At 41.7% G+C, this 15974-nt stretch overlaps 2 protein-coding genes across 2 annotated transcripts in view; both read left to right on the top strand.

Annotated features, from left to right (window-relative positions):
- LOC118432271 (tyrosine-protein kinase receptor Tie-2-like) overlaps positions 1–5277 on the top strand; it is a 17906-nt gene extending 12629 nt beyond the window's left edge. Inside the window, exons 13-20 of the mRNA XM_035843807.1 lie at positions 458–681; positions 961–1027; positions 1759–1862; positions 2258–2477; positions 2835–2937; positions 3306–3458; positions 4002–4086; positions 5188–5277. Of these exons, the coding sequence (XP_035699700.1) occupies positions 458–681; positions 961–1027; positions 1759–1862; positions 2258–2477; positions 2835–2937; positions 3306–3458; positions 4002–4086; positions 5188–5277 (1046 nt within the window). The remainder of the gene's footprint in view (positions 1–457; positions 682–960; positions 1028–1758; positions 1863–2257; positions 2478–2834; positions 2938–3305; positions 3459–4001; positions 4087–5187) is intronic.
- The window catches only part of LOC118431913 (receptor-type tyrosine-protein phosphatase alpha-like), a 13117-nt gene continuing 2333 nt past the window's right edge, over positions 5191–15974 (top strand). Inside the window, exons 1-18 of the mRNA XM_035843345.1 lie at positions 5191–5242; positions 5376–5472; positions 6045–6163; positions 7165–7256; positions 7901–7988; positions 9283–9359; positions 9761–9797; positions 10018–10115; positions 10410–10535; positions 11025–11173; positions 11673–11808; positions 12314–12463; positions 12793–12886; positions 13198–13274; positions 13620–13754; positions 14139–14267; positions 14654–14805; positions 15314–15449. Coding sequence (XP_035699238.1) covers positions 5468–5472; positions 6045–6163; positions 7165–7256; positions 7901–7988; positions 9283–9359; positions 9761–9797; positions 10018–10115; positions 10410–10535; positions 11025–11173; positions 11673–11808; positions 12314–12463; positions 12793–12886; positions 13198–13274; positions 13620–13754; positions 14139–14267; positions 14654–14805; positions 15314–15449 — 1800 coding nt within the window. The 5' untranslated portion in view covers positions 5191–5242; positions 5376–5467. The remainder of the gene's footprint in view (positions 5243–5375; positions 5473–6044; positions 6164–7164; positions 7257–7900; positions 7989–9282; positions 9360–9760; positions 9798–10017; positions 10116–10409; positions 10536–11024; positions 11174–11672; positions 11809–12313; positions 12464–12792; positions 12887–13197; positions 13275–13619; positions 13755–14138; positions 14268–14653; positions 14806–15313; positions 15450–15974) is intronic.

Raw genomic sequence — 15974 nt, 5'->3', positions numbered from 1 at the left:
TGACCCTGCTCACCAACATCCAATGCTTAAATACACCCAGAAGCATCCAGAAGTCTTACATAGTTATGCTGAGGTTTACGCATTCTATTGGTGTCTTGACCTTAAATCTCGTATCTGAGCTGAAAATTTGATGGTATGCATGGGGGAGGAGGCAGAGTAGGTTTTTTTTTCAAATTGCATTGCAGTGAATGTAAGGGAAAATATTAAGATAAAGAGATCATCCATCTGAAACTGCAACCGCTATGCCATATCTGGCCACTAGGGAAGAGTCAGCCCAGCTACCATTTAACAACCCCTCTCTGCCTAAAACCACAACCAATGCAAACGTGTTGCCAGAAGGCCACCTCAGTAGGGAAAGGGTTAAAACTTTATCTCATTCCCTGCACACTTTCAATGGGATATCCTGATGTGGAATTTAAAACCTTCCTTTAATCTTGTACGTTGTTTGTCCGCTCAGTTCCTTCTGTGCCAAGGAATGTGCGGCTTGTGAACGTCTCCTGGCACCAGTTAGAGTTGACCTGGGGTGAACCCGATGTTGTGTTGGGCCCCTACATCAACTACAGGGTGGACCTGTACAGGCCTGGGGGGCTAACCTGGGTGTGGGACCATGGTCGTCAGAACTACCGTGAAACCTCGCTCATCATAGACCATCTTGAGCCTGCTACAGAGTACAGGGTGGAGGTAAGATTACTAGTCTAAGAATAAAGTAAAATAACTAAAAATAAGATTTCTAAGAAGGGGTGAATATAACTGTTGTCTTCTACAATATGTCAGCATTGAAAGAAAAAGCTGGGAGTGTGGGACCATCATCGTTGAGACTACTGTAGAACCTTATTCATCATAGACCGTTTGGAGCCTGCTCAAGCTAGTATACAGATTAGAAGTAAGAAGAAGGGAAGATAACTGCCACACCTCTGCCGCACCTCATTTTGGTTTACCTGTTGTGTTTTCTTTTCCCAGATCACATCTTACAATGGGAAATACCCAAGTAAAGAGGTTTTTGTGGAGGCTATCACCAGTGATGGCTGTAAGTACTCTATATACAATTTTGTATTTGCCTTAGTAGTTACTTCTACTACCTCTATGTTAGATACATAGGATATAAAGTTCTACTCTGTAAGACAACTAATCCTTGAAAATAGTGCTGTTAAGTACATGTATCAACCTTATAACTAGATTTTATGTAGTAGTAGTAGTATCTAATATTTTATTATACTGCTGCTGGGATCACTGACTTGGTAGGCAGCAGTCGGCTAGTCTTCACACCGCACTTCCATGCAACTCTGCCCAGCGGGCTCACCCTAGATCCAAACATGCCAAAAATTGGAATGTAAGTTGATTTCATGCTTGAATTATGACAAATGTCACATTTCATTTTCAGGTTGAATAAATACTTGTATTACATTAAATCTTGCACCATTGCTGATGCCTCCTTTGAATAGTTTTGCATTCGCATTGTCATGCTAGTGAGACATAGTTTACGAAAAGACATTTGGATTGACATCATGTTCAAGAACAAGATGGTGGCAGAACAGTACTATAATCGTTGTGATACTGAAGGGAGCACTGGACCTATACACTGTACCAGAAAGTACTTTGGACCAGGTACAAAAAACCTAAACCTCAGTGGACCAATTTTGGACCTGAACCAAAGCAAACACTAACTGATCGGTTCATCCAACATTAACAAAGGGTAAAGAAAAGCAGATGTTCCAAAGTTTCTTGTATGACACTGTTTCTATTGCACGTGTTAACTAGATCCTACGGCACCTGAAAAAGTACAGACAAATGAGACAGACACAGCCTGTCAAGTGATGTGGAGCCCACCAGAAAAGACACATGGCACCATCACCAAATATACTGTAAGACAATAGCAATTATTGATATTATTACCTAATATTCATTAAGCAAAATAGTTGCATTGATTGTAAGGGACAATTGATACAGCCTACTTATGATGATAAAGTTTCAATTGTACTTAGTACTAATATCAATATTTTTCTGTGAATGTTTTTGCAAGCAGCTAACAATCCTTCAGCACCAAGGACAGTAAGAATGGTCTACATGTAGTTGTTATTTAAGTACACTGTACTGTATGCTTACGTGGTTCATCTTACAATGTTAAGACAGCACAATCTCCTCATCTTCTGGGAATAGGTCCAAACATCTATGCTTTATGCTTATATTAGAACATAGAGGACAAACATGTTGAGAAAAAAAGAGTTTCATTGTACATTTGTATCATACTTTCTGCTAGGTGTACTACTCCTGGAACTCACTAGATGGCGCTGACTACGGCAGCTTTTTGGATCTAGTTGAGGTGTCCCCAACCTCCCATTCTGTTATCCTGCTGAAGACCGGCCATATAGAGAAGGAACTGAAGCCTAATGCTAACTACAGCATCACTGTGGCTGCCTCAACCTACACTGGGCAGGGCAATCTCAGCCTTCCTGTGTACTGCACTGTACCACCTGGCAGTAAGGGCATTATTCTTGCAAACAGTATTAGCCAAATAATGTAAATGTAGGAGCTTGAGGAATGCAAGCCACAGTGGAAAAAGTCGAAAAAAGACTCACGATGACAACTGAAGGAAATTTCCATGGAAGGAGATGCAGAGCCAGTAGCTAATGATGAAGATAATAATGATAATGGTTCAAATTGCTGTTTGTTTTGTGTTAAGTATTGAATACAGCTTTCAATTCTTAACCTACTACACGTGAAATCTCTCAAATTTGTTTTGAATATCAAAACGGATCTTTAGTTGAAAAATAATAAAATCTTTCATTTTGCTAATGTAACTAGTAATAAAGTCACTCAATTTTTCATTCCTACAGAACCAGCCAAGCCTGAGTCACCTGTCCCCATCCTGGAGAACATCACCTCCATCACCTTCCCTGTCACTCTCCAGCCAGCCTCACAACAGTATGGACCAGTACAGTAAGTTTCTTCTGTAAAAGTTTCTGGAAACTGGAAATTGTCAGTGCTTAGCATTTGAAAGAATTGAACTTCCCTCAATTCATACAGGACTGTAAAAAAAAAAAACTAGTACCTGGTTGGGGTGGTAAAAGGCAATTGAAGGAGAGGGTTGGGTTCTACTGTGCCCTAGATACAACCTAGATATCAACCCACTCACTGCACTTACAGCCTCAAAAAGGCCATGGAACTACCTTCCCTTATCGAGCTTGTTGTTCTGTGTAATTGGTACTAGAATATGTTACTATTAACTTGAGTGCAAGGGCCAAGGCCACATTGTCCAAAATACAGATATGACCAAAAAATGTCACCCTGAAATGTTCCAAACACAGCTGTTACCATGTCATGGTGGTAGAGATGGATGCTGGGGTTGGGGTTGACGACCTCCCTTCAGCTGAACAACTGGAGGTCAGAGGTTACCAGGAGACCACACAGACCAATCAGAAGCCTCATTACAGGGCTTATATCACAGCAGCATGGGACAGGTGAGCCAAGGGGCAGTTTTACTGATTTTTAAGCCAATCTTCAACACCAGTGCTGTTGGTGCTTGTTCATATATAGTCTCAAGATGCACTTATAAAAGTTCAGTATGGCTCTCATTGTTTTAATGTTTGATGTTAGACAAGTAGGATTTGATTGTGATATGTCATTTTATGCATGGTAACCAGTTACTACGTGTCTGTAAAGTGATGTTTTACACCGAAGAGCAATTCTACCAGTAAATTGGTAAAGCGGTACAGGTACATTGTACTTCTTCCCCTTTTGTCTTTGCTACGGATTCACAAACACAGCACCAAGGATGGCAGTGTTGATTTCAGCACTTAAACTGTGGTGAAATTGTTTTCAGCACCAAGGACAGGAACATTTCATTGCAGATTCCAATTTCTAAAAATGCATCTCAAGGTATGGCACTGATAACATTCAGCAGCTTCTGCAAGCTTATAACAGAAGTCACACTGAAGAGTAACAGCTGCACTACTTGATGGATACAATCATACAGATACCACTTTCCCCTGTACTTTTGTTAGGGACTCCCTTCCACAGTCCGTGAATGTAGGGGATGGATCCAGGACCAGCTGTGCTTCTGTCAGCAGGAGGAAACGAGATGACCAGGTACAAGAAAACATTTCTTTAGTAACTGTAACTGCAGATGTATTTGCATTGTGGTACTATTACTATCAGAAGTCAGATCTTGGAGTATTGTTTCGGAAGGAAGCAGCCATGATGCAGACTATGCAAGCTTTGGGAGGTAGATGGTTTCAAAGACAGTTGATGCCAGTTCACCTTTGTACATGGGGTAACCTACAATGTATATTTGTTGTTATTAAAAGCTGAGTATGGGGGAGATAAGGTCGACAGACAGTGGTTTTAAATTGCAATGTTTTCAGAATATTGCAGTTTGAAAGTAAAGAGGGGACGAAGTTAGCAGTTTTTGCAAAAGCAATGTCAATGGTTATACTACTTATAGTTAACCAGCAAACAAGTGTGAACTAGTGTTATACAGCTTGCAATACTTCAAACAATGCTTTGATGGATGCAAACATATGTCATAAATAAGACACATAAACATAGATCATATAGACGTACTTCTTTCCTGCTGAAGAGAATTGTCTTTTTCACAATTCACCTCGAAGTCTGCACAAGCCCATAAGTGACCGTAAACTGGTCCTGCACGTAAACTGGTAACCTTGCGTTAGTAAAGGGCTACTGTGTTCTACAGTGTTATACTAATGCTATAAGTTATAGTGTTATCATTTAGGCTAATAACCATGCTACAGATATGTGTGTATCCTGAGTTTGAACAGTATTTAAGTGTTACTTGATCCTTCAGTACCAAGGACATTAAGAGTGATGTGTAATAGTTGTCATTCAGTACCAAGGATTAGAAGTATGGTCATCAGCAACGAAACCTTTAAAATAGCAAATGATAAAGATCCTGGAAAAAGCCTTTTAAGCTCTTTAACGCTAGTTCACCTTTATCCATTGAGTTACCTATATCCGTTGTTTTTAAAAACAGGGTATTTGGGGATATCACGTCGACGGACGTTAGTTCAAATTGCAATATTTTCAGGATATTGCAGTTTAAAACTATCACTTGCGACTTGATGTGCCCACGTACCCTGCATTTAAAAGCAACGGATATAGGTTACCCAATGAATAAAGGTGAATTAGTATTACTAATTGATTATCACATTGTTTGTCCTTTTTTTTCAGCCTCACTTCTCAACCAGCAATTACATTGACCCAGTGGTCACCAATAATGAAGCAGGTCAGTGTACACATTTAGTCACTACTGGATACTAAATATAATTATATTCTTTCTGTCCAATTTTGTCAAACAGTATTCTGAACTTTGATTTAGACATACATCTACTTATAGAATGATTCATCTTTACTTACAGATTTTCTATGGGACAACATCTGGCCCATTGTAGGAGTTGTTATAGCTGTGCTTCTACTGGTTGCCATCTGTATCATACTGACAGTATGTCTTATGAGGTGAGATGGGAAGAAATGAAGCCTTAAAATTGTTTTAAATGATAAATGTTGGATCAACATTCATAACACGTGTTTTGCCAAATTGTATGTGGCATTTTATCCAACTCAGGACTATTATGTTAACGTTACAGAATTATACAACATTATGTGAAAATAATTTAATTTGGTTGTTCTCAGATTTTAAAAGATACTACTAAACTGAAAGATCAACATCTAAAAGAAGAGTTTGAGTAGAAAGTCTTTACCTTGGAACACACAGTTTCAGTTAGCAAATACTAGTACAGTCAGTTACAAGTAGGACTGTTTCCAGCTTTAAATGTGCTGTCTAAAATCTGCCATTTTGATCATTACACTACATTTTCATCAATCTCATGTCATGCAGTTCAGATGTTTTCATGGATCTGGTAAAAGTTTTGTCTGTCTCAACAAGAAAATTTCTGTCTTGAGATAGAGGGATGGGTCCTGAAGACAGTCCTGGTTTTCCTTCCGGCCCTGTTTTCATATTATTGAATTTTTACTAAAAATCTCACAACACATTACACTTATGTGACCTTACGTATGTCTACCTACAGAAAAAGGTCCTCCCATAAGAAGGCCCCACCCCCAGTATCAGAAGCCCCTTCCTCCAGGAGGTCAACTTATAACAGCAAGAGGCCAGGGGACATTTCACTGGCAGACTTGGACCCTCCAGGTTTCTATTACATTGATTTATATGACTGTCATTGTATAAGAAAAATGTGGTACTCTTTTTTCTGCTAGCCTCCTTCGTAGAGTTCGAGTGGGTCTGGATTTTCTTTTATGGGGTGCTCGTTCTCGATTTTCAATGTTAGCTAGGTTCTCTTATGCCGGGAAAGGGAGTTTGCCAAGGAAGGGAGTTTGCTGTGGAAGGGAGTTTTGCCCCTTCGAGGTGGGGCAGAACCAAGCCAAGATTGAAGATCGCGATCCAGCCCCCCTGAAATAAAAGCCAGCCCCACTCAAAGTCTGCAAAGGAGGCAATTCTTCTGCAAACAATACTAGTTGATTGATTGACTAGCCTTTGTAACTGAATATCATTTTAAGATATCAAACAACTTGCTTCTTGATAATTCTTACAAATGTTGTATTTCATTTCATTCGGTGCTGTGTTCTGTCTATGCAAGGCCCTAACTATCGGTTTTAGCAAACAGTAACTGCACTGACCTGTTTCTGTCTATGTCTAATTCTACAGTGGACGGCTTGACATGTCTTAGCTTTCTTTTCAAATTTGATGGAAAATTTTCGCAGCATTTCCAATTCCACAGCCTCTTTCTTACACCCCCTTTCCACTTAAGGCTGCAACCACAATTTGACAGTAAGTTTATGCCACAAGGGAAAGTTATTTTCAGTTTTGTGTGTTTTGTTGTCTGTTTTGTCACACCTTTATGTCATGGATCATAGTCCGATCATAAAACCAAGGGTATCAAAAGTCCAATTTTCAATATTGCTCACCGGTTGCTCAGGGATTGCCTTCTTGTGGAAAGGGGGCCTTAATGATCCTTTTCAACCATTCTTGAGTTGAAGCAGGAAAATGAATAAAGTGCAATTCATTCATCTGTTTCCTACTGTTTTAGGTCTACAAATAGGTGCATAGCGTCTAAGCGTGTGACTAACCCCCGTTGTGTACAGTACTAATCACACTAACAGTATTAACCCCTGCTTATAACGCCTCGCCAGCGGCCTACCGCCCCATCCCCCTGGACAGACTGGAGGAGGAATACAACAAACGGCACGCCAACGATGACCAACTCTTCAAGGAGGAATACGAGGTATGTGAAAATCAAACCATAATTCATACCTTCCCCAGCACACCAATTAAGAAGATCAGGGGTCTATTCCATTGTGAGTGGATCAAATTTTACTAGCCCAATCTGATACATGGACCAACTCTTCAAGGAGTAATACGAGGTACATGTATGTAAAAATCAGCACTAAAATTCATACAATACCCCGACACACTTATCGAAAAGAGTAGGGGTCCATCCTGTTGTGAGTGAATCATATTTTACCAGTCCAGTCTTATACATCTTGCACTTACTGTACAGAACTGGTGTGTTATGCCTAAAGGCAGTTTACTGGTCAGTCATGCAAAACAAACAAAAGTATCACTTAAAACATGCATATAATACTGCCAAAGACTAACACAGACTTTACTAACTTGTTTGTAGATGTAAAAAAAAATTTAAAACAAGCTAGATTAGGATCTTTGTCAATAAGATATTTTCCATGTAAATATTAAAACATTGATAATCTTTTGCCAGTTGTAAGCTTAAATTGAGCATTGCAAATTCTTAATGTCTAATGCTAAACCAATGTATAGCTTAATGTTTTATTGCTTCCATGCATCCAATAATCAGCACTGTGAATGGGTCAAGCAATGTTCATACTCAATGTACACAATGTCTTGTTCCAGACTCTACCCCAGAAGCTTCCTCATTCCCACGATGCCTTTTCACTTCCTGAGAACAAGGTCAAGAACAGATTTGCCAACATCCTGCCATGTGAGTGAAACACTGGTGATGGTTCAAATCAAAAAGTTTAAACTAAACTTCAGCACCAAGGACAGTACAGATTGTGTGTAGGTAATTCCAAGGATGTTAGGTCCTTGGTAGTTCTCATTCAGCTTCAGACTTTCAGTACTCTCCTTGGTGCTTTACCATGGTGAGAACTAAGCGTTATGAACTAAGTATCACTTTAAAATTTCTAGCTCTAACCCTAGGGCTAGAGCAGTTGGAGCTGAGGGGCTACAACGGTTGGAGCTGAGGGGGCTAGAGCAGTTGGAGCTGAGCTGAGGGGGCTAGAGCGGCTGGGGCTGAGAGAGCTAGAGCAGTTGGAGCTGAGCTGAGGGGGCTAGAGCAGTTGGAGCTGAGGGGGCTAGAGCGGCTGGGGCTTAAGGGGCTAAGGTGGCTGGAGCTGAGGGGGCTAGAGCGGCTGGAGCTGAGGGGCTGGAGTGTTTGGAGCTGAGGAGGCTGGAGCGGCTGGGGCTAAGGGGGCTAGAGCGGCTGGGGCTGAGGGGGCTAGAGCAGTTGGAGCTGAGCTGAGGGGGCTGGAGCGGCTGGAACTGAGGGGGCTAGAGCGGTTGGAGCTGAGGGGGCTAGAGCAGTTGGAGCTGAGGGGGGCTAGTGCGGTTGGAGCTGAGGGGGCTAGAGCGGTTGGAGCTGAGGGGGCTAGAGCAGTTGGAGCTGAGGGGGCTAGAGCAGTTGGAGCTGAGCTGAGGGGGCTAGAGCGGCTGGGGCTGAGGGGGCTAGAGCGGCTGGGGCTGAGGGAGCTAGAGCAGTTGGAGCTGAGCTGAGGGGGCTAGAGCGGTTGGAGCTGAGGGGGGCTGGAGCGGTTGGAGCTGAGCTGAGGGGGCTAGAGCGGTTGGAGCTGAGGGGGGCTAGAGCGGTTGGAGCTGAGCTGAGGGGGCTAGAGCGGTTGGAGCTGAGGGGGGCTAGAGCGGTTGGAGCTGAGCTGAAGGGGGCTAGAGCGGTTGGAGCTGAGGGGGCTAGAGCGGTTGGAGCTGAGGGGGCTAGAGCGGTTGGAGCTGAGGGGGGCTAGAGTGGCTGGAGCTGAGGGGGCTAGAGCGGTTGGAGCTGAGGGGGCTAGAGCGAACGGTCTGAGCTGAGGGGGCTTGGACGGTTTGAACTTAAGGGGGCTGGAGCGGTTGGAGCTGAGGGAGCTAGAGCGGTTGGAGCTGAGGGGGGCTGGAGCGGTTGGAACTGAGGGGGCTAGAGCAGTATTTTCTGTAGTCTTAGACTCCTTGTATTTGCCAAACTCATATTGATGGCTTGCTTTGTTTCTGTTCATTCTGCTCAGATGACCGTGCACGTGTTGTCCTGTCCACCATTGAAGGCCAACCTGGGAGTGATTATATCAATGCTTCCTTCATTGATGTGAGTGTGAAGTCTTTGCCCCATGCTGGATCCTTACAATGTACATGTAAACATCATTATAGCTAGTGACCTCTCAGTCCTAATAATTCTTCAGCAGTACATGGCTGCAAAGATCTATTTCTTGATAGACTCTCCGTACATCAAATCTAGTGTTACCTTGATTACATTGTCATTGTTATCCTATGTGACATTCTGTGCTATATTTGCCAAAACTGAATATGCTAACTTTTTATCTACCATTCACCCGTGTATCACATATATTTTGTAAGAAGACCTTGCCTTACATTTTCATATATTTTTTCGAGTGACAATGCAAGTATATGCTGTTCAAAAATGTTCTATTTTGATTGTTGGATTTTGTCATTTTATGCTATTTTTCTTTCCATTTTCTCTTGGGGCAGGGTTATGATGTCCCTAACAAGTTTATAGCTTCACAAGGTAAGGGGTTTGGAAGTGTACATAAGTAACCTGCATGTTGTCATATACAGGACCATTGGGTGCCTGCAAATGCTGCAGTGGCTTTCAGGAAACAATCAAGAGATGAATTATTATTGATGGCATGTGAAAATGTTAAAACATTTTTCCTGCCTTGTTTTGTCATTTAATACACTAAGTTGGATAGCAAAAGTGCTGATGAAAAATAATTTATCTTTCCTAGGTCCCAGGAAGGAAACAGTGAGTGACTTTTGGAGAATGGTGTGGGAGCAGAACTCTGCCACTGTGGTCATGGTAACAAACTTGGCCGAGAAAAACAAGGTACTACATTTTTATGACTTTCTGTAACTTGTAAACAATGACATCAAAATTAAATGCAAAAGTACATGCATGTGAATGTGCATTGGTGTGTGTGTGTATGTGTGTGTGTGTGTGTGTGGTGTGTGAGAGAGATAGAGAGATAGAGAGAGGGAGGAAAAGACAGAGAGAGAGAGTATGTGTGTAACTGTATCTAGGTGTATCTAGGCAATTGAAAAGCCATTAAGTTACTGTATGCTAGTTATGCTGTTGCAATGTACACAAAGTAAAAGTAGTTTCTTCTCTGTTTCTGTACAGACAAAGTGCCACCAGTACTGGCCAGAGGAAGGTGTGGGTCAGTATGGAGACATCAGTGTGGAGGTGACAGATGTGGTCAGACTGGTGGACTTTGTCATCAGGACTCTGACAGTTCAGCATCTACAGGTAAGGAATGGGTCAGCTAGAACCATTTGTGAATAGGTGGGTGATGGAGGAGAACACACACATGAAATGCAAGAAAACTTAGAAGAGCAAAGGAGCTTACAAGATGCAAGTTGCAGTGGAACAAACTGAAAAAGGTCTGAATATGGCAAAAAAAGGCAAGACATTTTGACAAGATCGTGTCACTTCAATTGAGAAGACAGTTTGAGGAGTCTGCTTTTAAAGGATCTTAAAGATTGGGTAGTCTGCAGTGCTACTGGCAGTCTTGTGTACTATAGACAGACTGTGGTAGCTTCCTTAGTCTGACTTATTGTACTGCAGCTAGCTGCAGGAATGGCACACTATCACCCAGTTCCACTGCAGGTATATGTATATTGTCTGCTTTTCAAGATCTTAAAGATTGGGTGGTCTTCAGTGCTACTGGTAGCATCATGTATTATAGACTGTGATAGATTACTTAGTTACGTTTGACTTGTATTGTATTGCACCCAGCTACAGGAATGCCGCACCATCACCCAGTTCCACTTCACCAGCTGGCCAGACTTCGGAGTGCCCCAGAGTCCCCTGGGAATGATGAAGTTTGTGAAGAGAGTGAAGGCATCCAACCCTGACCGAGCTGGGCCAATCATCGTGCACTGCAGGTACATTGTTTTACAGTGTTGTATTGTTGTGTGTTACTTAGTGGGTATTGGGGACATGTTGTACACTCAAATATTTATGAACCCATTCACACTCAGAAAAACGATTCGGATAACGTTGAATACAGGTATTCCGGACTGGGTGATAAGTAGCGTTATCAGACAGGGGTCAACTGTTATCACAATGGCTTCAAACAAATAATTCAAATGAGTGTGTCGACTGCGCTGCTGTTGAAAATTTGAATACTGGATTCGGACATTGGCATTGTTGCTGTTTCACCAGATTTTCTCAGCTTCTAGCACAGTTTGCATTGTTTTGTAAGAATAGTTTATTTTCTCGGCTAGTCATTAGCTATCTGTAATGTATTACTGCTTTTGACGTCTATCCTTTTAGATTTGGCTACAGCTTCAGGATCTGTCATATTTGCTCATTGGAAAATCTGCTCAAGCACTTGGTTCAACTCATCTGGCTTTATTCAATATTTCAAAATTTACTCTTCAGTGCCGGTGTGGGAAGGACGGGCACCTTCATTGTGATTGACACCTTGATTGACATGATGGCAGCTGAACAGAAGGTGGACGTGTTCGGCTGTGTGGCCAGGATGAGACACAACCGGAGCTACATGGTGCAGACTGAGGTGAGAGATGCAGATAGTACCTAGTTTATATAATAGCACATATAAGTATTGCGCTTCGTAAACACCTTTATACTCGCCTTGTGGCCACTTGAATTGCGTACTGCAATGTATATATTCCCAAAGGTTGAATGTATTGAATATACAGCCTAATAAATCAAATCAAATCTGTATGTTTTTTTCTATTTGAAATCTGACACAACAAATACTGACATTTCAGCACCAAGGAAAGGCAAAAGGACTATACAGTCAGACCTGTCTGCAGTGGTTTGGTCTTGTATTATGAAAGAAACTAAGATATTTAGGCTCCATGGCAGGTTTCCTTGTTCAGTACAGTAGAAACCAGTTATTTGCAATATGCTGTGTAGCAAAAACTGGCAAATTGCAAAGAATTCTGAAATCCAAAACCGTTTCCCATTTATAGTGACATTGTATACAGCACTCCATATTTGCAAAGCCCAAACCGGCTAATCGGGAATAAATGTCAATTGTCACATGTGTTTCCCAGGCCCAGTACATCTTCATCTACCAGTCTGTGTTAGAGCACCACCTGTACGGAGACACTGAACTGGAGGTGGCCAACATGCACAGGTACATGCACAAACTACACACCAAGCAACCTGGCTCCAACCTCACAGGCATGGAGACAGAGTTCAAGGTAAGACATCAAGACGTTTGAAATGGGACATACTGCTGTCTTTGCTTAGCACTCAGCACTTGAAGAGTGTGAATGTTGAACACAACATTCCCATCTACATTGAAGTTCACAACATCCATACTTTGTTTCTATGCCACTATGGTATATCAATGAGGTAGTGACACCTCTGCTGTAACATAGTATTGATAGAGATCCCATGATGCTACCATGATGGCTGCATTGTAGGCATTATGTGAATAAAAGCTTCTTCCAATCAAGTTGCATCCGCGTCTTTGCATCACTCATCTCGCATCTTCTTGTTAAGTAATGACACTACTATTCACCAACAGAACCTGACCAAGATTCCCATAGAGAAGCACCACATGAGGTCAGGCAACCTGCCGGACAACATCAGTAAGAACAGGGTGCTGCAAGTTCTGCCATGTAAGTAACTTTTTGCTCCTACATTCAGGAAAATAAAGTAAAAAAAGACTCTTGATGTTGGTGCATGTTTCAGGGGTTTTCTGCGGATTTTTGGGCCATCTTTAATTCAATTTTTTTTTTTTTGAATTGGGCTCAAGGACAACACCTAACTTGATTTTATGAAAAAGATGTCAGAGATAATGATACTTCTTTCAATCCCATGATTGGCATTTTTTCTGTTCTTATTTCTGTAGACATGGATTTTCCTGTACATTTCTTTTGCACTTTTGATTGACACCTTAAGACTGGCTTACACCTGTGTGATATTTCAGATGACACCCACAGAGTGTACATCCCAGCTGTACCCGGCCTGAGGAACTCTGACTACATCAACGCTTCCTTCATGAATGTGAGTTCTTCTGTTTATTTCAATCGCAAAAAAAATATCACATGCTAAGTCTCCTTAACCTTAAGTCAAAATTAAACCACAATGTTTACAGTTCATAGCACATTATGCTTGTAACATTGTTAGCCAGCCAAAGGCATGCAAAATTTAGACACAACGGCTGATAGAAAACAAAAACACTCAACTTTGTCCTCAGCTTTATTGGTAAATTTATAGATGTATTAATCATGACCCCAAAAAGTATGCCTTATCCCTTTTTACACCCTTTTTTTTGCTTTTCCTTATTTTCTATAAGGGAATCAATTTCACCTTTGAACTAAACATTATCGTCTCTTTACCACTTCATAGGGCTATAGACAAAAGGATGCATTTATTGCAACCCAAGGCCCCCTAGCCCAAACTGTTACTGACTTCTGGTCCATGATCTGGGAGTGGAAGACATGTTCTATAGTCATGCTGACTGAGCTGGTGGAGAAGGGAAGGGTAAGTAGATGTGCCACATATCAGTAGAAAAACTTTATTGTTTCGAGGCCTGTTCAATTATGCTTGAAATACCTGGATATCTAAAGTGTGCATACCTAGTACCTCTGAGATTACAGATGCTGTTTTAGTCAATATCTTTAAATGTGCTGTTTTGTGACAGTCTTGGCAGTTGGCAGGATTGTCAGACGGAGATGATGTCGCATTAAGATTTTTACTGCATGTCCCTTCGACTCCAAACTCTGGAAAGTTTAATGAAACGAAACAAAAAGTTGCATCGTCATCGAGTACGTTGCAAGTTTTGAAAAAATGTGATGCTTTATGCCATATTATTTAAGGTCAGAAACCTATACATGAAAAACCTAACCTGAAGGACTAATTGTGCAGGACCAGTGTACCAAGTACTGGCCAGACACATCCAGCACGTACCGTGATGTGACAGTGGAGCTGTACAGCATAGAGAAGCACCAGGACTACACACTCAGGACATTCCACATCTCAAACTGCAAGTCTAAGGTCAGGGAGGGTTAAACTTTCCTTTTGATTGGAGCCTGAACTTGAAGCCTAAATCTCAAGCTGTTTTAAAGTAAATTTCACAAACTGGTGAACTGATGCATGTTTTCACAAACCAGTAAACTCCAGATTCTGGTTTAGTCATCGACAAAAAGCAGCATGCAGCAGGTGCTGACTCTGAAACATCTGACCATTTACAGCTCTAGCCAGTTGGTTCAGTAACTATTTACTTCAAGTTGATGAAAATCAAAATTTCTTACAAACTGTTCTTTCAACACTAGAAAGGTAGCACTCTGCTTGATTACATCTTTTGAGTGTTCTATGTTATAGTACATGTTAGTGTTATGTGATGAATTCTAACCAGACATTTACCACTCCCGACCGTGCAGGACCAGAGCTGCAGGACTGTGCAACAGTTCCAGTTCCACGGTTGGCCGGACGTGGGAGCCCCCAACACGGCAGCCGGGATGCTAGACCTGATTGGTCAGGTGCAGAGGCAGCAGCAGGTGTCTGGGAATGGACCAATCACAGTCCACTGCAGGTATGAGTCAAACGTCTCATTAACCAATCACAGTGCACTGCAGGTACAGCTGTTACAGTAGAAAATCTAACTAAGAAAAGAAGAAAGTTGGACTAGAAAAATAAAAAGAGGTGTACAAGAAAAATAAGAAAATATTCATCTCAATGAACAGGAGAGGTGTTGTTGTTTTGTTGTACTACCTATCTGTGCAAGTGTGTGTTTGTGCTTCCAACCTGCTTTGCCCATCATAACTTAAGAAGGTCTGGATGGATTGTGATGACTTTGGTAAAAGTCTTGGTAGGTCTTGATTTCAACCTCCTTGATACAATGAACATCAATGGGGATTTTTAGCTTCCTATCAACTTCCCCCGATACTGTAGCAGAACTTTATTTTTTTTGTATCTCTAGTTCTGCAGAGTTTTGATTTTTGGTGGCAGATAGCTTTTATTTCAGGTTGTCTGTAGTTTTAGAGAGATAAAGATTTAAAGAGATTTCAACAGTTATCTTAATTTTGTGACTTTCTTTTCAGCTCCGGTGCCGGTCGCACAGGAACGTTTATTGCCCTGTGTACCATCCTGGAGCGGGTGAAGACAGAAGGAATCTGCGACGTCTTCCAGACCGTCAAGGCTCTCAGACAACAAAGGCCCCATATGGTGCAGACTCAGGTGAGTAATGAGTTTTCGCCTTGCTGAGGAGAATGCAAGTTTACATTACTTTTACATTGCAATGTCATGAAGCCTTGAGTTCTGTGTATGGGGGAGCTTAGAATGGTGATAATGTCAGTACCAATCCTCTGTATGTGAAAAAGCCAACACATTTGTAGGTCCTGGAGTGACTTGTTGTGTTTGGTCAAATCCATGGGGACATTACAGGCCTTTTAATTCTCTTCATGCAAATGACCAATGGTCATTGAATTAGCCTGGTATCCAGCCGTATTATAGCTCCTAAGTCTCTCCGCAAGAGGACAGAAGAGACTCTGGAGCTATATTCAGCCGTATTATAGGAGCTATATTCAGCCGTATTATTGGAGCTATTTTCAGCTGTATTTTGGAGCTATTTTCAGCCGTATTACTGTAAATGCAGAAACTTTCTTGGTGGAATGTTCGCGGTTTTCGCGATGGCCGCTACACTGCAAACTTAAAACCAACGTGACCATTTTTTCATGGCAGTTAGAGACTATATTCAGCCGT

This window comes from Branchiostoma floridae, chromosome 15 (assembly GCF_000003815.2).
Source record: "Branchiostoma floridae strain S238N-H82 chromosome 15, Bfl_VNyyK, whole genome shotgun sequence".
Classification (NCBI taxonomy): Eukaryota; Metazoa; Chordata; class Leptocardii; order Amphioxiformes; family Branchiostomatidae; genus Branchiostoma; species Branchiostoma floridae.
Note: the sequence above shows the minus strand (reverse complement) of the source record. Positions and strands in the feature narration are given on the sequence as shown.